The 21,623-nt window shown below is 40.3% G+C and overlaps 2 protein-coding genes across 2 annotated transcripts; both read right to left on the bottom strand.

Moving 5' to 3' along the window:
* Nucleotides 1-1,785: 1,785 nt before the first annotated feature.
* On the bottom strand, nucleotides 1,786-10,647 carry b4galt3 (UDP-Gal:betaGlcNAc beta 1,4- galactosyltransferase, polypeptide 3). The gene is made up of 8 exons (XM_010795290.1): nucleotides 10,389-10,647; nucleotides 9,723-9,806; nucleotides 9,094-9,638; nucleotides 8,249-8,484; nucleotides 7,126-7,316; nucleotides 6,383-6,505; nucleotides 5,367-5,471; nucleotides 1,786-4,643 (listed from the first exon to the last, which is right to left on the bottom strand). Exons 3-8 carry the CDS (start codon nucleotides 9,377-9,379, stop codon nucleotides 4,295-4,297), a joined length of 1,290 nt encoding a protein of 429 aa, XP_010793592.1. The 5' UTR covers nucleotides 9,380-9,638; nucleotides 9,723-9,806; nucleotides 10,389-10,647; the 3' UTR covers nucleotides 1,786-4,294.
* A 575-nt stretch (nucleotides 10,648-11,222) lies between these two features.
* On the bottom strand, nucleotides 11,223-19,151 carry bgnb (biglycan b). The gene is made up of 7 exons (XM_010795291.1): nucleotides 18,882-19,151; nucleotides 15,998-16,110; nucleotides 15,169-15,382; nucleotides 14,954-15,064; nucleotides 14,165-14,258; nucleotides 12,774-12,912; nucleotides 11,223-12,683 (listed from the first exon to the last, which is right to left on the bottom strand). The coding sequence occupies exons 1-7, from the start codon at nucleotides 19,129-19,131 to the stop codon at nucleotides 12,486-12,488; spliced, it is 1,119 nt and encodes a 372-aa protein (XP_010793593.1). The 5' UTR covers nucleotides 19,132-19,151; the 3' UTR covers nucleotides 11,223-12,485.
* Nucleotides 19,152-21,623: the final 2,472 nt, after the last annotated feature.

Genomic DNA, 21,623 nt, shown 5'->3' on the forward strand with positions numbered 1-21,623 from the left:
TACGTATGATTGTATGAACTATGAAAAGATCTTAAAATCAATACAAATGTATTTATTATAAACGTTAGTCCTTAACATCTATCACTGTGTACATCACCATTCAAACATCTTTTAAAAGTTGAACAAACCCCACAGCTCAGTGAAATGTTGACTTTATTTGATCATTTCAGTAAAAACTAACGTTCATATTCCTGTTTTTGATTATAATACTGATGAACGTTCAAAACAAAGCACTTTGGCAACTTACCACATACGTTTTAAAATGCTTAATAAGCATCGTAACTTTCATGATATAATTTCTCCGTCATAATCGTTTGTTTCCGTGAACGGCCGACTGTTGTGCGACGCAAATGCTGCGGCTGCAAGGCATTGTGGGGCAGCATTTTCTCCTCTCCTTTCGGTAAGGGAGGTCCAGTGGTTCCTAAGCTAAAGGAGGTTATAAAGGAAGTTTGAAACCTCCTTTCCTTTCATTTGGAGAATTGGAACGGCACTTAACATGGCTGCCACTGACGTACTTCCGGGTCATTTCCCTTGGTTAGGAAGGTTCCTAAGCTAAATGGACTATTGGAACGCAACCCTGGTCTAAGGACAAGGATTTAGTATGAACATTTAATAACTCAACAGTAGGTGGCGATATATGCTCCAAGTGGAAGCGATTTGCAATTAAAGAGAAGAAGAAGAAGACCTTAAAGAGCGATTGATTAGTAAGAGGTGCCAAAATAAAAGCACAATATAACAAACATGGACATCCTGTATTTGACTGTTATGTTATTTTTACATCATTAGAGTGCCAGTGGGTGTTTTTCTTCACCTTTGTGTGGGTGATGCACGCCAGCTATCACAGGCAAACAAAATATCTGTAAAACCTGTTAGTAATATCAAGTATAAATGACCAGCAGTGCCAACAGTGTACTAGCTTCCTGAAGCTTGTAGTACTTGCATTGGGATTGATTGTAAAGTGCTCTTTTGTCCACAGTTTTGTGTTTTAACCCTGTATCCATGACTCATAGAGCTTTTTAGATTATGAAACAGATCGAACGTAGAGAGCTGGAAGTTAGTGTCTATTTATAGGTATGATCTCATATGCAACTTTTTAATCCTGCTCTTTATGCCCACATACTGTAGGACACAGGGGCCCGCAATATACAGGGTGATGTAACAGGTTAGTGCAGTTTTCGATGTGTTGATGATAAGTATATGAACTCTAATCTACCAACAAGCCTGACTATGATCTCTGCTGTAAAGCTGGGGAGGCATTCATCAAAATAGTAACATCTGTATTCGTGAAGAGCGTATCATTGAGTGTTGTGGGAGGATAAGTGCATCACTCTGTGTATTTATAATGTAGTGTGTATTTAAGTGTGTGTAATCCCACGTCGCATAAATAGACTCAGTAACAAAATATGATTGATTATGTGTTTTTATTGGTATACATATTTGCTTTCTGTCACAACACTGTCCATCATAAATCACTGCTTCGGTTGCCTTTTTTATGACCTTGCTCATTACACAAGCACACATACAGACACACACACACACACACACACACACTTTCGTCTTCAAGACAAGGTCAGTAAATAAGGCAACTTAAGATGACAAGTATCATTGCATGATTCAAATATCACGGTGCTTAATCATAAGTAATGTGGTGTATTAACTACGTCTCATTTGCCATAAATACTAAAACATCCAATCCTTGTCAGACGGTTCTCTGTAATTACACTTCTCAAACATGTGTCAAATGAGGGAATGACCTCGTGATCAAATTAACTCTTTAAAAAAATGTGTTATGAACTCCCAATGCTCTTGTTCTTTACTGAACTTGCATATAACTACACAGTAAAGATTTCCAACACTTATGCGAAAACAATCTTTATAAAAACTAGCCAATTTATTAAATATAGAACAATCTCCAGATAAGCACGCAGTGTGCTGATTAATCTGCTGAGATAACATTACGTCCTTAAAAGCTTTCAGTGTGTCGCTGCTTCATGTCATACAGGCATTGTCCCAGACAATATGAAACATGGAGAATATATTATCTATTGATATGCAACTAAACTATTATGTATATAAAGCTTACAAATCAGGCCTTATCTCTCATTGTATTGGTTTGTAAAACCCTACAGTATCATTGTATCCTAAACTAGACAGATTTCCTCTATAAAACTATATCCATTCATAAACATGTAGATTTTGGTTGTGTAAGCCAGTGAAATCAGAGAGTTGCTCTACTCCTTTAAGGATCAATCATGTGATACTACGCACACGAGAAACCCCCCACACAGAGCAATGCAAAGATTTGATTGGCTGAAACCTGTGAATGGCAAACATTAATGATTAACATTCATTTCACAACACTGCAGTTTCATTCAGTTCTTGGTTCCATTTGGTGGGCGCGATGCAATGTTGTGCCACTGGAGGGCGCTCACACATAACCTAGCAGTATGCCGTCAGCCCTTCAGTAACATGGACTAATTGTATGAGGCACTATGTTAACATAAAAGACGTGGAGGCATTGTTTAAAGGGATACATAATCAGATCTACAATGTAATGGGGTGTTTCAAAAACTAAAACAGATACACAAACACGTTTGTGCATTAATCTCTATCAGTGACTTAATAAATGAATAAAATACATTCAAATTAGAAGTAGTAATACATTACTTGCAACTATGATAAAACACAACTCCACACCAGAACATTAGTATCACACTATGTCATTTTTCAAGCTGATTAATCATACAGGTAACCATTTCCCCTGTTTGATAGCAGCAAGACAATTCCTATGAGTGGTCAGATTTAAGTCCACATCCACAGACTTAGCTCTCCCTTCACTAAAGCTAAACTCAATAATACATTCCATATGAATATTATGGGGGGTGAATATCTGAGATATAAAAAGTAGATGATAATGATCTGTCAACATAAATTACCTACATGCATGTCCTAATTTGTCAGCCCTCAGAATATAAGAATCTTCCTCGTCTCCTTTCCTTCCAGATACAAAAGCTTTACTCGCTTCACTCAAGCGAATAAAGACGGACACTCATTTATAGCTTTTAAAAGCACCAGGGTCTTTCATAATATACTGAGACCCTCTGCGAAGACATCACGCCTTCCGGTTTAGGGCTGACCTACATCTATACACAGTGCTTTATTGTAACTATTAACTTTTTTTATTAATAAAATACAATCTGAAACTGGCAAATGTGTAGTCTCCTGCCTAGAGTATTGTCTGCAAGTTTGCTTTTTTTTCAAACTTGACTAATCTATAATAAAAATAATAAAAATCACAGGTAATATCAGAAGCACAGGTCTATCCATGTATCAAGAGTATAGTCAAACTAGACAACAACTATCATGCCAAGTCTATGTTTATATGACACGTGTACAGATAGTCATGATAATATTTCCTCACTATGTTGTGTGGTTAGATACTGAGTTATCTTCCCATATGATTTGATTGTCTATAAACTAAATGTCAGAGAGAGAGAGGCACCAGACCGTAAGGAAAACAAATCAGTAAACAAATAATAAAGTCTCTCTATATAAATATAAACTCTAGAATTGTCTGATAACTATGGAGTTTGTCAGCGCTTGATCTATGCACACAAATATAAAACGGCAGTCCTGGAACAAATCGTTTGTCCCGATCTAGGATCAGCTTTAGCCTCCCTGCTGTCTTACATTTTCCTGTAGGGCAGGAAAGGTAAAATGAACTCCAGGTCAGAGTCTAGAAGCAACTATACCAGTCTATAAAACGCGCATAAAAGAGAGAAGGCACAGAAACACAAACCCACCAGTGTGTGGGGTGCACTGACAGCAGCAGTTTTTCAGGAGCAAACTGGGTGGAGCTGCTGGCAGCACATGGGTTGCTTACGACTTGCAATGTCTGGAAAAGAGCAGAGATTGATATAGTCTCATTTTCATTTAGTTTGTTTTGGACCTCTACATGGGTAAGACTGTGTTATTCACCATTTGTCTCCTGGCCGCATATAAGTCATGAACCACAGGCGTGTGTCATTCACGATAGCCAGAGTAACATTCAGTGGATGATAAACCCAGAGGTGACTCGGCGTGTTCTTAAAGGCACCCCTGAAGAAAAAACTGGGGCTTTTTCATTTGATCCTTTTACAACTATCCCTAACCTGCACTGAGTACAGAAAGCTGGTGTCCTCTATGTCCCACAACAGAACAGATCTACACTGCTTTTAGTTTTTCAGATCAAAATCAAGGAAGAAGCCACTTTATGCTACAGATGTGATGCAGACCATTTCTTATACACCTCGTCCTATTTCACCACACCTGTCTGCCCTACTGATGTTTGATTTGCCGCCTTTGACTTGGCAGATTGTGTTTTCTCAGCAGCAGGTTTGGCCACAGTCACGTTTGCCCCTTTGCTCTCTTGCCTCTTCTCCTGTTTGGCTGCCTCCCCAGAATTGCTATTGCTATTTTGATGAATGGAAGTTGTTGTTTTCACAGGGATGGGTGCTTTCCCCGGGGGCACGCGGGGGTCTTCTCCAATGTCCACGGTGAGGTTGGTGTAGAGAGGCTCCAGCTCTCTGGAAAGGAGCTCGTAGGTCAGAGAGTTGAGGCCGTCAGAGCGCCAGTTGAGTCTGGTCCTTTTCAGAAGGTCAAATCTAGAAGGATAAACATAGGTTGTGTTTCAGGGGCAAACTTTAAAGGAATAGTTTTACATAATGGGAATTATGTTAAGTTGCATATAAAAAAATGAGGAGGTCGATACCACTCTCATGTCTGTGTGCTAAATGAAACTGCAGCCAGGAAATGGTTAACTAGCATGAAGACTGGAGGCAGGGGAAAACAGCCAGCCTGGCTTTTAAACAAAAGTCTGTTTCTATTGCAATTAAACAGAACAGATATAATGTGTTAACTATTGAATTCTAGAAGTGCTGGTTAGCTCATTTTGTTACCTTTGGACCGAGGAAGGCTAGCTGTCTCCATCTGTTTTCAGTCTAATTGCTAAATTAAGCTAACGGTTTCTAGCTTCATATTTAATGGACTGCCATGAAAGTGACCTGATCTTCTGATCTAATTCTCTGCAAGCGTAATTCCCATTAAGTCAAAAACCAACAATCAACAATACTACATTAAAATATCTCCCCAAAAGTGTGGGCTAAATAGTATTTATCTTATATCAAGGATTTGGATTACAAATGATGTTGAAGATTGTTTAATTATATAGATCATCTTTTTTAAGCATGGTGGGCAATAACATTTATCTGAAAACAAATAAGCATGCTGCCCGAGGGAAAAAAAACATTATTGTAAAAGTTTTGACCAAAAATAAGTTGACCAAATAATTATATAATATGTCATGATCTTTATGTAAAGATATGTACCTGCGTGGGTTTTGTTCATTGCCCCGGTCTCCTTTGTGCTTGATCATCTTGTAATGACCAATGGCCACTGGAGGGCGCATGATCTTCATGCCTGACAGACGAACTCTGGATCGGCAGCACAAAACAAGTGTCAACAGGAACACAAGATTCCCCTTCACAGGCACAGAAACTGTGTCTGGATAATATCAACAAAGCCTGGCACCTTACTATTTATGATATTTTCTATAATACAAAGCAATACTCAACCTTAGTAACTCTAGCCTCTAATGGATACACTTAAAAGCAGAAAAATTAAGAAAATAAACTTAGAATTGTGGGTGATGTATTAGGAAAACATACTTTTATGGCCAAAAGGCGGGGAAAACACTGTGGTTCCCTCTTCCCATCTCTGGTTCTTGTGTACACCCCAGTTATCTAAGTCAATGAGAACATGGGGTGACTAATGTTGTTTAAGTTGCAAACAGCATGCACAAAAGGCAATGTTTTACAACAGGTATGGGATAAATGTACAAGTTTTGTTTCATGTAATAATTAGTGCAAGCTTTATAAATGTTGTTTCCTTGTTTCATTGAATGACTCTAAAAACAGAGTAGCAAATGGTAGAAGAGCCAGAGAGTGAAGAGAGGGGACCGCAGCATAGAAATGAGATAAAAACTGCCTAAAAAACTCTTAAAGTATGCAGCCCAGCCCAAATCTGTGAGCTAGTCCATGCGAACATACTCACTGAGCCCACTCCAAGAGACACACAGCAAAGCCACAGCAGTGGGAGGGGACGTGAAGATGAAAGACGATGTTAGGACACATAAAGAAAAGTCAAAGAAAAGGAAAACATGTGGTACATAAACTGTAAACATGAGAAACAACAGAATGAGTTAAGCAAAGTAAATATAAGAAGCGAAGGAGATGAAATAGCTGCGCGTGTATTTGTGATGCTAAACCCCCGTGCACATCTCAAAGGTCAACATGCAGTTTAGTGTTGTCACCATGCAGGATGTGGACATCTCCACCCGCCTTACCTGGCAGCAATGTCATCGTCCTCTCCGCCCCAGCCCCAGTACTGGTTAGGGAAGCCGTTCATCTTCATGTACTGGTCTGGGGTCACTGCTGACACTCCACCAAAATACTGTGTGTACGGCAGCCTGGGAGGGTCACATTACCAATGAACAATCTTAAAAACGACTATTTCTGCACAAAAAAATTAAAGGTCTCCTATTATACTCTTTTTCATCAATATATTATAGGTGTCGGATATATAAAAAACATGTCTCTGAAGTGTTTGCCTCGAAATACCAAACAGATCGTGCATTGTAGCATCCCATAATCCCCTCTGTTTCAGCCCTGTTTCAAAAGTGCTGATTCTCTGTCTGTTACTTTAGATGAAAATAAGGAGCCACTCCCTACGCCCCTCTGAAAGATATTTGGTTAAAAAGAACACAATGGTGCTCTAGGAGGAGATTCAGGTGATAAGGTGGGGGGGTTTGCCTTGGTTGGTTATTGGCTAATGGTTACACAAGCCAACAAATCATTATGACATCATAAAGTGGCCAAAATCTGATCAGCTCATTTTCAGACAGGTTTTTATATAAATGGATCAGGACGAAAAGTGAGCAAATCTTTTTTCCTGAAACTTTCAGAATCTCTTTACACAGAGGGGACACATGTTTTTTTTTCTAGCATAAAATACATTAAAAAGTGGATTTTGCATAATAGGTGACCTTTTAATATTAAAGTCCATCCACACACACTGTGTTGCTGCTACCTGTATCTGAACTTGTCCATGGCCACAGAGAGGTGTGTGGGGAACTGTTTGTGGCAGGTGTAGGTGTTGTGGTCGTTTTCGGGCAGCAGGTCGACATCGTGCAGGAAGATGCAGCTCCAGTCTTCATCTCTGAGCGCCTCTCGCACCCCAACATTCAGCAGCTTGGCTCTGTTAAAAGTACTGTTCCCCCACTGAAGCAGACAGAGGGAGAGACACAGCCACAAATAAATGAACAAGTCTAAAACAAATACAGGATGAGAGAACACATTGTGTGAGTAAATAATCTCACACTGTGCTGCTATGGTTACAGTTTATCTACAGTGAAGCCTCAGAAACGAAATACTTTTACACCTAAATGTCCTTTGTTTGTAACAATATTATTTCAGATATTCAGTCAATCCAATTTAGCCGACATAAAAAAAAAAAAAATCTAGCCATGCACATACTTTTGCTTTTATTTTGCTAAGTTTTAAAGACACCTGCCTGTGAGATTCAGTGTTTCTTAAATAGGAGTAGCTTCAGGGAAAAACTGTTATTTTTCTTAACAGTGAATTATCCAGAGTAACCAGGACACCTAAGACACAGTGGGCCTTTTGACATTTTTGAAAGAAACACAAGAAGCACCCTAAAATAAATCCAATTTTCATCCATTGGGAATATTAGAGACATACAGCTCTGGGACAAATGAAGAGACCAGTGCAGAATTATAAGTTTATCTGGTTTTACTATTTATAGGTATGTGTTTGAGTAAAAAAAAATATTTGTTATGTTATTCTATAAACTACTGAAAACATTTCACTGTGTTGGAATTCAACAGGCACTGGAATGGAATATCTGCCATACATGTAGAGTTTGAGATTTAAGACACATTTGGAGTGTATATCTCCAAGCTAAACCAAACCTACGTATATGTATGAATCTGTCTATCTGCAGGTCTCCCTTGAAAAAGAGATCAATGATCTCAATGGGATTTCACCTGGATGAATAAAGGTTTTGAATTGAATAAAGATAGGTACCACAAGACTCTAATAAGATGCAACCAATTCACTCAGAAAAATATACTGATACTAAACTTTGGAGCCAGCATTCACACACAACAACACAAACTCATGCATAACCTGACCTGCTGCACTATATAGATGCTGTAGTGGATCTGCTGTCTTTGCAGGAAAGGGTGGAGATGGTAGAGGAGAGCACGGAGGTGGATCTGCCGGTTCCGGTACGGCACCACTATGGCCGTGTGGTGGCGAGGCTCACAGTCTGGAGGCCGATAGTGTCCACCTGGCAACACTAACGGGTTCCTCTGTTTGATCTCCTCCAGAGACAGAGGAGAGGAAAGCTTGACAGACACAGGTCCGACTGCAGGAGAGGAAAGGATAAGTGTGAATACTTGACCCATAAAATGATAGTTTGTATATCAGTTACTCATCCCGCGTTACCTTGAATTCTTAAAGAAACATTTATTTTTACTTGCATGCCTCCCCGGTGAACGAAGAATTCAAAAGTGAATATAAGTGGATAAGAGTCTCCTTCAACAACAACAAAACTATATCAAAACATCTATTTACAAACTCTCACACAACTTGTGCAGTATAATCGGAGTCTCATTATTTTGTTATGTTCACTACTTTCCAAACTCATGCATTTTTACTAAAATGAAATGCACTGCTCAAGCGGAAGATTTTAAACAGTATAAACAGTAAGGTTTTAGAGTAAATAACATAAAGTGTTTCAGAGGTAAAGAGCCCATTACAGAACAAATAAGACTTGGAATATACTATAGTTGTGTGAATGTTTGTGAACTGATGTTTTGTGGAGGCTTGCAGGAACAAATACTTATTTTTTCAAGAGTTTCCGGCATATTGATTGATTGCCTGCTCAAACTGACACACATCGCTTCCCTGTGCAAATTTTTGTACACACGTGTTACATTTAACAGCACATATTTAACACCTCTCACTCTCTCACCAAGCAGTGGTGAAGGGATCTGGCAGTCTCTCAGTGGGGGGCCTGTGGCAGGGGGTCCAGTGCCCGAGTTGCGAGGTGGGGGAGGCGGTACTCCCAGATGACTGAGGTTGGTATAGACGTCGTGAGGTCGAGAGTAATCAAACTCCGGGTCTGTGGTATGCACCAGGACCGACACCAAGCCTTTGAAGCCCCCGAGAGAGAAATAGAGAACAAAGGCAAACTGGAAGCCCACCAGCAAGGCTAGTGTGCACGGAGAGTCCAGAGAGCGTCCGTAGCACGCCATCATAAAGTCATAGAGGAAGGGTGAAATTTAAACGTGGGGAAAATTGGATGGAGGGTTGTAAGAAGTGGTGGGGAGGGGGAAGCAAGTAACAGCTGGATGACTAGGGAGAGGTGGGATGAGCAAGGGGAGGCAGAAGGAGAGAAGGGGAAGGAGACAGCACTGAGTGTGGGCTCAGGTGTGCAGGAGGGGAGTGTCCATCTGTAGGAATGGGTAGTGATGAAGCACAGTCTGCACTTCCATCATCTCCTGGACACAGCCGTCCCTGAGAAGGAAAAATAATATCTATATTTTATGATATGTATTGTATGAGTTCATTATGTTTATAACAATAAGATATGTTGGGTACCTGCTTTCACAAAGGTCTAATGAAAACCTGTCCTGGACCAGGAGGGGCTCACTCCACCTCTGCCTCCTTTCATCTTTAAGCTTTCTGTAAAAAAAAAAAAAGAAGAGAAAAGTGATTAACAATGCAGGAGCAGATTTGTCTCAGTATGTTATCTACTGTAGGCTATTATAAGCTGCAGAATGACAAGCAGCTACAAACAAATGTCATGTTGGCTTCTTAATTTAGAATGGATTATTTTCAGCTGTGACATTTCCATGTTGCTTCTACGGAAGGGACGCTGATAGCTGCAGATGAAATTAATCCAACATAACATGTCTCTGTTTGTCCAAACAATTACATGCTGTAGCAAGCCTTGTGGCTTGATTACTGGAGCTGATGTTGACTATCCTGAGACAGGAAACAAGAATCCATTTGCTATTTAAAAATAGATCACAGAGGAGCAAATGCAGCGCCATGGTTATCAGAGCAGATAGCCTTCAAACCAGGTGATTAGCCTATCAACATATAGCCAGGCCTGTTCTCTCGTACAATGTTTACGTCACCAAATATGACAATAACATTTGTTCTACGGGATCACTGTCTGCATTATTTCTCCAGTCGGCCACAAAGGATGCTTCTGAATTAAAAGATTGGTTGCACCGAAGCTCTGCGCACCAGCCGACTCACCAGCACATCCCTGCGACATTTCAAATCCAACCCCCGGCTTCCTCTGACAGGCGATGGGCCGCTGACACCGAACAGATTGACTAAAAGATAACCTTTTCCTGGGATGCTGATGACTCGTCCTCCTAATCTCTCATCCGAGGCGAAATCTCTCCGTAGCTGCTTCCTAGAGAGCGCTGCAAACGCGTTCACACGCAAGAGCATCGCCGCATATCCGTCCGGTGTCAACACAGGCAAGTGCGCGCTGCAGCCTCACCGAAAGAAGGCTGATCACCGGATCTTTCCATCAGGGGGAGAGGGGGCTCCGCGGTGACGTGCTAAGCGCCACATTTGAAAATGATATCGTATCACTGATGATGATTCGCGGATTAATCTACACATATTTGCTCATATAAAATGAATGATGATTATCAGCGTAAAATAGAATTGGTTCACCCACTAATAGGCTACACAGCAAAAATGTATTTTCGTTCAATAGAAAACTACATAATTTGGCTACAGTAGGCCTATAACTTCCAAATATCACCCAAGCTGTTTAAACATGAAGTATCTAACATAGAGCATCAGCTGAATAATAATCCGAATTATGATAATAAATATGCATTTTTACTTGTTATACAATGTCACTCGGTGTACAACATTTTGTAAAATATAGTTAAATTATCTGAATGTTTATAGTGGCTTCCTTTATTCAGTCCACAACATTACACATTTCATTAACTCTCTTTAAAGTTTAGAAACAAGTCCCATTTATGTCAAATAACAAATCTGCTTCATAATAATGTTACCGTGTTGTAGGCTACATGTCGGCTGAGGCTTTTCGATCCATTCATCAAATGTTTTCCATACTTCTTCTTTATTTCTCAAACAGTATCCAACCCTGGGGCAACAGTTGTTTTCTAACTTTATGCAGCAGGTTAATAATGTCTTTATTCACATGCAGCAGTAGCTTGTCAGATTACAGAACAGAGACAGTACAGAATACTAACGGCTGGAGTATAGTTCCACATAGGTCTACCAATGTAAATAGGCCAACCCTTTAAATACCCTGAAGCAGATAAAGCATAATAGAAAATCTGTGCAAAACAATGCATCAACACTACTATTGTTTGTAGCACTATGTGAACACACTGCCTACATTTTCTCAAAGCAAAGCAGATGTGTGTTTTCTCTAAATGGGGCAAAACCCCCACTACCTCTAGTGTCCCCTTAAGGAGTATTGTATTATATAGGAAACAGACAGCATATTTAGTACAGAATAGACGCCTTAAAAAGGCTATCCTGGTGGTTCAGTTAAATCAGTTCAAAAAGAAAAAAGTGTTTAACACTGATAAGGGGAACCTCAAAATGTACTTATTGCCCTTTTTATTAAGTCCATGATATAAACAGATTTTTTTTTTAAAAACATGTAAACTTGAATAACGGTTTTTACATGTTGTACCGTTTAATTAACTGTCAGGAAATAGCCCTTAATCTGTGAAGTTTTTAGTTGATAGTTGTTTATTATGACAGTTTAATTTAATAATGGGCCAAATGGCTTCAGACCTGTGAAAAAAGGACAATATGATATATCTCCCAAAATAGCAGACACATACAGTCATATAGAGAACCTTTTTATATGTATATATAAAACATCTAAAATGCATTGCTTATCTATTTTTTTTTTAATTTTAATTAAAAATATCTTCTATCACAATAAGGAATATTGTGTGGGAAAAAAAGGAATAAAATGCTTCACAAATTTTCATTTCCATCGATTAAGGCAGGTGGGAAAACATTATTCTCAGACATTCTCCTCTGTTTTATCCATTTCAAATGGCAAAACATTAAAAACCTTAAATTAAAGCATTTGAAAACTCAGGTGAAATAATGCAAGCGCTTCACTTTCCACTCCCTTCAAGTTATGTGATTGTTTTTTAGACTTTCATCAGTTTGTTGCCCATCCTTGCCATCACCCAAAAACAACCGTAATAATAAAGATAATAATCTGAAATATGAACTCCCTTCTCCATCCCTCAAGTTTTGTTCATTGTTTAAATTATCTCCTCCTCTCCCATAACCTTGCCTTTACTCTCTCCATCTGTCTGTATCCCCCTGTCTTTACTTTTTGTAGTTGCCAAACTGAACAGCCAACCGGTCGCTGACACAGCGGAACGTAGCAGGCTGCACCTCCCAGTAGTTGACAGGGTTATCAAACAAGCTGATGCCGTTATAGAAAGTCCTCTTCATCCCAAATCCTCGAGGGCAGAAGTCATCCATGCCCACCTGGGCGATGTTGTTGGAATGGAGGTACACCACCTAAAAAGCAGCAAGATGTAGGGTGAGTGGAGCGCCCTGTGAAATATTCAAAGTCAGATCGCAAACAAAATATTTCCATGGAAGACTCACATGTAGGTATTTCATATCTGGGAGGCCTTTGGGAACATGAGTAAGGCGGTTGTTGTCCAGATGCAGCTCTCTCAGTCGGGGGAGGAAGGACAGGCTGCCATTCTCTATGTTACGGATATGGTTATAGCCAAGGCCCAACCTGGAAAAAGTGAGACAAGGAGAAAAACTTGAAATAGGCAGAAAATAGGCCAATGCACGATACATTTAGCTAAACTGTTTTACTAATGTTAGCCTGAGTATCTCCAGTTCCCTGATATAATGTAAGAAATGGATGTGAAGCCAGGTGAGAATTCATTCCACAGCAGCCTGGCTCCTGTGACCACTATTTATTACATTAGAGATTAGATGTGTGTTTAAAGGAAGTTAAATAAAACTGGACTGTGATAAAGCAACAGTGTAGAGAGGAATGCCTGTACTTTCCTATTTTGGCAACTTATTGCTGCAAAAAGGTTTATTAAAGGTCACCTATCGTGCTATTTTTAGACAATAGCATAGATCTCAGATATATACAAATATATAAAAAACATGTCTATGAAGTGTTTTGCTCAAAATACCAAACAGATCACCCATTCTAGCCATGCCTCATATCCCTCTATTTCACTTCCTGTTTCAAAAGTGCTGATTTTGGGTATAAAGCTTTAAAAAAAGAAAGAAATTGATACAAATTTAAAATGGAGGGGGCTGAGCTCATGCGGGACCGGGCAGCTACTGTCTAAACTAAATACTGCTGTGATGAAACGCCATATAATGGATTATCAAGGATTATTTCTGAAACAGTATGGAGCTCAAAGGTTTTCTCTCTTGCCGGTTATACCACAAGGTGAGTTCCTTTTTATATCCAGCTTCTTCACACACATGCTCTTCAGTACAGGTTAGCTCTGAGTGTTAGCGATGCTAATGTAAACACCGACGATATTACGTCCAAAACAGTCGGGCATTGTTTCTGATAGCAACTTTCTGATAGTGCCGTGGGTACACATTTTCGATATTACGTCATATCGGACGCAAATCTGGATCAGCTCCGTTGTACCCCCGTTTTTAGAGATTTGGGTACGGAGGAAAATAGGGATGGTTTTATTTTCTGACGCTGCGCGAGTTCCCCGACGCACCGGGGACACATATTTATGTATAAAAGACATCAAAAAGTGCATTTTGCATGATAGGTCCCCTTTAAGAGAATACTGTGGGGGAAAGTCCACACAAGCATAATGTGCTACTTTTAGTGGCATCTCAATGTAGTTCATACAACTCCCCCTGAGGGGCACTGCTGTCTGGAATGTTCTTCTTCATTTCAAACCACAGGATAATTCTTCAAAGACATGCAAGTAAATACCTGAGGGCACAAGAAAGTTATGGTTAGAAATGAAGTGGTGATTAAGTGCAAAAGATACCTGAACAGGTTTTTGTAGCGGCTCAGGTCCTCCAGTTCCACAGCCTGGATCTGGTTGTGATCTAGATGAAGCTCATGGAGACTGTCTGGGAGATCTGAAAGAGAGACACTATACCTGTAAGACTTAAGGGTAAGATTTGATATTTCCCATAGCTATACATTTATTGTATAACACTAATAAGATATATTATATATAGATATAAGTAGCTAGTTAGAGTAGATATCAGAATAATGATACCATTTAAATGTCAGTTAAACATGAAGCCACAACTAGCCATTGATTAGTCTAGCTTAGCATAAGGATGAAGAACAGGATAAATAGCTAGCCTGGCTCGGTCTGAATGTTAAAAAAAAATATCTGCCTACCAGAGCTTCTTGAAAAACATTTGACATTATCAAACCAAATTGATCAAAATGTGACACATTCCCTGAAACAAGTCAATTTACTGTGCTTGTGATGCTCAAAACTATTTAAAAAAAGTTAATAGCAGTAACACTGTCGTTTAAGGCAGAGCAAACGCCACATGGCAGTTATTCTAGTGTTTCTGTTTGTAGATTATAATGTATTCAAATAACTTAATTGCAAGTAATTCAGTTAATTCTGTATCATGAATGTCAAAGCTTTTATCTTGAAAATGATTGAGATTGATCAGCAAACTCTGAATAATATATATTGTTATGTTTAGCGTACAGGCATGAGAGTGCTACCAATAAGCATATATCCCAAATTGGGGAACTATCCATTGTACATAATGATGTTAGCATGTTAGCCACACAGATAAATGGTTACCTTTTGGCACCCCAGTCAGTTTAGCCTCTGATATGCGCAGATAATTCAGTTTCAGTCCCTTGAAGGCTCCTGGCTCAAAACCGCTGTTTTGGATGGGGTTTGCGCCCATTTCTGAAAGATAAAAGGAATATTTGAGGCACTAAATAAAATACAGACTATTTAATCTTCTATAGAGTGGCAAAGGCAGTGGTGAGCATCCCAGAGTCATGTCTGACCTATGCAGTTCATGTTCGCCAGTCCTGCGAAGGCACCAGCTGCCACCTTCTTGATGCGGTTCTCATGGATCCTGATCTCAACCAGAGAGGCGGGCAAGTTCTTTGGGACAGCGGTCAGCAGATTCTTGGAGAAGTACAGCTTCTGCATGTGCTTCAGAGGCACAAATGTTCTGGGGTGGACTTTGGAAATCAGGTTATTCCTCAAAGATAGGCCCTAGAAAAACAGAAACCATGGAGAAACCAAATTAAACATACGCTGTAGCACCCACACAGTCAGGAAATTAGAAACAAATATGAAACAAGGGCTTGTTTTTCATCCTCTGTCTCTACTGAATGTTTTTTAGTGAATTAATAAAGATCCAGCCGCAGTCCATCACCCAGCAGACTGTCTCGCCACCTGCACTGGCTGCAAAATGGAGACAGATGAGGCTAAGGTAAACAGACCTTAATAAAGATGTTATTGTATAATGTCATGATGTGAGTTTCCTGCTCGCTGCCAGACTTAATATTGCTCTTGGTCAGCGCTCTTAAATTTGGGTCAGGAGTGAGCAAAAACTTTCTGCTAAGAGAGGCAAGGATGTGAGCTTGAATACTCCCATTTGGCTTCAGGCTCAAACTTCTTACAATTAAAGCTCTCAGAGAGAAGGGCGGTGGAGTGCAAAACAGAAAGGAAACTAAGCATTTAAATCCTCAAGGAAATAGAGGGTTATAAGGATATCTCACACTATTGACGCCAATAGAAGCTGAGTTGTTTACACATGTTTGAGAAGTGTTGATGAGCTAATGCTGAGAAGGATTTTATGAAAGTGAGTTCTTAAGTGTTTCTTACATATAGGTTTGTGAGGCCTTTGAAGTCATTCTCCTTCAGCTCGGTGATATAGTTGTTCTGCAGGTCCAGGAACTTGGTGTCCCGGGGAATATTCTGTGGTACTTCAGTCAGACCTAAACACGAGACCAATAAAAACACAGAAGGGAAACATACTCTATTAAATGCTTCCATGGGAGAACCAACACCCTAAAACCAAAGTTCTTGGAATAGGCAAGCTCTTAGGATAACTTAGTCAGACACAGACTCTGAGAAAATAAATAGTCTCTGTGTGTTTTAAACCTTCATCAGGCATAAACATGAACCCAAACACACTCCCACACAATCTCAAATGAGCACTTTGGGCCTCCTCATCTATTATTTTAATGACAGGTGGACATAGACACAACCATGGAGGTCACACAGCGACGTCAAAGCGGCACATTACTGGTTTGTCACTTATAGAGACATACCAGATGGGGACGCCAGATGTTCTCCATCTGGTTACTACACGACAGACGTTCTCACAAAGGATGTGACTTAAATACCATCAGCAAAGTAACACATTAAATAAATGGGAGACAGACACAGCCCTGACACTTTAAAACCGAGAAACACAAGCTGTGTGTTAATGTGTGAGTGGTGAAGCCTCCATGCAGAGCGTCTTCATTTTGGTTTCTTTGTGACCGAAACACCTGCTAAGAAGTAATGAAGAATTGTTCAGTTTAACGACATCAGTGACAATCATAAACACCCAGAGCTGTTGTGGGTTGCTTGTGAATAGTGTTTGTTTACCAAGCAATACATTCATAAAGGCTAAGAAAAGGCTAAGAAAAGCAGACAGCGTTAAGAAATACACCTGCATTAATTCTGGGATCTCTCTGGAAAAATGACTCAGCACACGCACAAACACAGCAACCAGTGATCATTAGCAACACCGCATCACAGGGACACGTGGATGGGTGTATCAGATGTGGTCAGTGGCGCAGACAGGCAACTGTAAAGCGAATCCCGAACAGGGCCGACCTCATCTGGACGGCGACCATGATGCAACCAGACCTGCTGGTGAGAAAGGACGCCAGCTGTCCCACTGGGATCCAGTTTGCCACCAACCACACGGGTCCCGAAGGACTCTGCCCAGAGCTGTCCATCTCGAGTTAAGTTTAGATATATGGCTTTGGCTTTTACTGTGCCACACCCTATAAGATCAAACCCTCAACAGTTCCCTCTGAAAATCTGTACAAACCACGTCAACGCAGCGCTGAGAGAGATCTGTTGGTGGATGAGGAGGCTGGAAACTTTATATTATCCAGGAAATTAAGCAAGATGTTGCCTTCAGGGAGCAGAGATCAATTCATCAAAGATGTAGAAGAAACTTCTAGTTCCAAACTGGGTAATCTGTTTAAATTATAAACCAGATTATGATTTTCTTAAGTGTAATAAAGTTGTTTCAGCAGCTGTGTTAGCAACAGAACTCTAAAGATGCTCAATGTTACCAGGTGGATTCATGTGGTAGGAAATATTTACCTTCCAGCCATCACCGTCAGGTGTGGAAATGCATCCTGCCAGCTGGAAACCTTCACATGTGAATGCCAGCACAACAGACATGATAAACAAACCTGAAAAAATCTGACACACACCCTGATTAACTGAATCCCTTTAACCCACAAAACCAAACCACAGCGTGTCACCCGTATCTACCACAATCTCAAAGCCTTGACCACAAACTGACAAAACTAGCACCCTTCTAAACCCCAGCGTCCCCCAACACAAATACCCGACATCATCCTTCGATGCACGCTGAGAGGAGACAGACGCCACCGCTAAAATACATCTGTTCTAAATAAGCACTTGACATCGCGGAAATTATACGCTTCCACATTTACCCACAGCAGAGAGACCAGGGACAGTAAATATATAGAGCTTGTTGAATGATGATTCGACAAAACCATTATGTCCAAACACAGACAGCCTATTAGAGTTATATAGCCAGTATAATGTGAGGAATCTTTATATCCCTAAATAAGACTAGAGGTCATTTATTTGGTCCCGTAAGAATAGACAGAGTAGGAATAGCATGCACTTATAATATCCACAGGCAAGAAATCGTTGGATTGACTTATATGGAAACATGACTAAAATTGAGTCACAGACGTACTCCAAAAGCATTATGAAAATAAAATGTTGAGCTTGATTTGACGGAATTTCCTTTTCTTTGTATTAGTTTCAACAACAACATAGTTTCATGTTTTTCAGTGGAACTCCTCAATTTGAATATTATAACCCTGTTTGTTATCCTGACACATTAACACAACTTTTATCTTTATCATTCTTCCATCGTTAAACCCCATCCTTCCGCCCCTCCTGTTTTGGGTTTTCCATTAAACATCCTGTCTACGACCCTAAAACTAAAAAACTAAAAACTCCTTTTAAGAGAGTGAAAGGATTATAAACGTTCATCTCCTCTGATCAAAGAGTACTTTTTTTAGTTTGTCTCTTTACGTTGCTCTCTTGATCCCTTTCCAACTCTATTAAATTCTCTTCCTCCTTCCTTCTCTAGCCTCAGTCTTTTTCCCTTTCCTGCTCAAACCATCTCTCAACTCGTCTCTCAGCCAGTAGCCTATCTACACACAAAGTCTGGAACACAAAATCCCTCAAAGACATGCCTTTCCTTGTCAAAATACACCAGCATTATCCCGAGGGAAAAATTCCTCTCTGAGATAACACACCAAAGGGGGACTTTACTCTCTGGAGCTATGAGAATCATGCAAGGCTCGGGTCATGCTCACTCACTCTGTCTTTCAACTCATTGCTTCTCTATCTGAACTCTGTTGACACACACACACTTAGAAATGATGACAAAACACCACAGACATGATCTCTCTCTCTCACACACACTCTCACTGACCGAGGTCAGAGCACTGGACGACCCTGAGACGACAGTGGCAGCCGAAGGGGCACATGGATGTGTCGGGGGGGAGGATCTCCTCTACGGCTGAGCCTTCTTCCTCATCCCTCATCATCGTCATCAAACCGCCGCTGTCCATGCTGTCCATTGCAAAGTCCCAGAAGCCTTTCTGCTCAAAGGGCAGGGCCGAGGTGGTGGAGAGCAGCCGAGCCACGCATAGCAACAGCAGGAGGGAGCAGTGTGGCAACATCTTCCACTACCTGAGGAAACACAAGAAGAAAGAAGAACTATATCAGTTTAACTCAACTTTGTTGCATACTCTTTTAGTTGCCAGTTTATTAAGAGGTTTTCATTCAGCTCCATTGTCATTGGAGGCTTCAACTGTATTGCATTCCTTTTTATAATTGTTATGTTTCATCATGATAGTAGACAAAGATATGCATATTGCATTGAAATGTCTTGGATGTCATAACAGGAAGAAAGAAATCATAGAAAAGAACCTGACCAAGGCAGGATATCTGAAAGAGAAAACAGGGGACTGGCCTGAACTCCAGACCCCAAGAGGCCTTAAATGTTGGAAAGTGTTTAATCTAGAAATCCAAATACTAGCAGATGGACAGAAAACCTGGGACCAAATAGATTTATTTCAGCAAAACATTGAAATCCTGATTGGTTTCAGAGCTGCCATGTAATCTTCAGTGAGTATAAGGTAGTATGAGTGTGACAGAGTTCATACACAATGCACAAAGAGTAGGAGGTGCTGTCAATCCAGCCATGTGGATGAGGTCTTCAACTTCAAAGCTAAGAAGAGTGGTCAGTGATAAATGGACATTGACATATTATGAAATGGTCTGCTTAACCTCAATTATAAAGCCCTACTGTTTATACCACACCTAACAGGCAGACCATGAGCTGGAGGCTGGCGTGGAGAAATGGACTCATTTCCCCGGGGAATCTCTCCAAGAATGGACTCTGGGAATGAAAGTCTCTTAAACCACTCCGACAAAATGTCACTGTCTGCTTCCTGCTCAGCGAGACCATTCCCAAGAGAGTAAGTCATTTGCCACTGACCAATCGGCTAGTGTGGAGGACATCACCTCAGCTGTGGAAAACTTTATTCCTGCAACCGAGAAGTTAAACAAAGCCACCATTCACTAAAAGGAAAACTGGGTTTGCAAGTGTGAGAGTGTCTGTGTGCATGCACATGTGTTTGCATGTCATGACACACACACTCCATGATGTCATAGCTGCGGACACATTCACACTGATGATTTAGGTCACCAGACATCTGAGCACGTGTGTGTAAGTGCATGTGTGTTTGTCCATTTGCTTGCTTTGTTTATCCTGCCCCGCACACACTGGCCTAATGTACAACTCAGCAAAGCCACCTCCTCCCACTTAACCTAAAATATAATTCTTAGAAAAACGAATTATTATAAGGCCAATTGGTCTATTCAATTGGAAGTTTTGACTCTTAAAATCAGGCTAAACCTATATGTTGCAGTCCAACACTGGACCCTTGGGTGACTTAAAACCTAATAATTTCTAACCTTGTGGTATTAATTCCCTTCACTGATCACTGAGGAGTGTTGATGCAAATGGTTAGCATGCGATTGGACTTTCCAAGGAAGTTAAAAGATCCTGTCGCTACATGGTCGCGTTTTCTTTGGAAGCAGGATCAGGATCTCAGAATTCTCGGGACCAACAGATCCAGGATAAGAATTAGCAGGGGAGAGAAAAACCAGGGAGGAATGATAAGGGCAAACTCTTGGATAGTGTGCTTGGAAGTTTGTAATTCATTTCAATTGCATCAGAACAATGTGAGACCCATTGCATCTTTTCTCAGGGTGTGTTACTTACTTTTCTGGAAGCCTTTTGTCTACTAAATGTTACACACACTTGGTGGATTTTTTGTCCTGCCTATTTCACCCAATGTCGTGGGGTATTTCTAGCAGCACTGACTGTTTACAAGACTTTGAATGGCCAAAAAGGGAGAGACTGCAATAATAAAGTTTGTGAGGCTGTTTTTCAAGGACTTTTACAGTTGGGGAAATTCTTCTCATTCCTCATGTCGTACAAAAATGTTGTCTCAACTGATGCTAATTAAATGACAATAAAAATCCACAAAAAAAGAGTGTGGTCAGGGTACATGCATCACAGTATGTGGGTGAACTTACACATGCTTATCAAATTAGCTTCCACTCTTATTCACTATTTTTGATCCGTTTGAAACCTGAATCACATAGGATTTAATTGAATGTTTTTTATGCAATCCGCAGCACCTTTAAGGGTTTTTTGCTACATTCAAAGTAATACAAGTATCACTGAAACAATCAGTAAAATAAAGAGCCTGTGCATGAAGTGGTCCTGGTCTGGAAGCATGAACAACTGGCCCCTGCAGTCTGCTCCCTGCAATAAAAATAGCAGCAAAATTATACCATTATGCAGAAAAGAAAAAACACCACTGGCCTTGGCTTGGCCAGAAGAATGCAGCAAAGACATATATAGTCACCGTATAAAGACATACAACAGAGCTGGAATATACAAAAGGCACCACTAGATGTATTTATACACCTACAATTCCTGTAACTTGTGCTTTGATCAGATTTGCTAAGATCATTGTTCAGCTAAAGGTGTAGCCCCTTTGCTCTATCTAGATATGGAAGTAGATGGAGATGTGTAGACAGAGGTGTTGAGGATGATGGATGAGAGAAAAAGGAGACAGGAACAAGAATAGACTAT

This window comes from Notothenia coriiceps, unplaced genomic scaffold (assembly GCF_000735185.1).
Source record: "Notothenia coriiceps isolate Sejong01 unplaced genomic scaffold, NC01 NC01_scaffold00037246, whole genome shotgun sequence".
Taxonomy (NCBI): domain Eukaryota; kingdom Metazoa; phylum Chordata; class Actinopteri; order Perciformes; family Nototheniidae; genus Notothenia; species Notothenia coriiceps.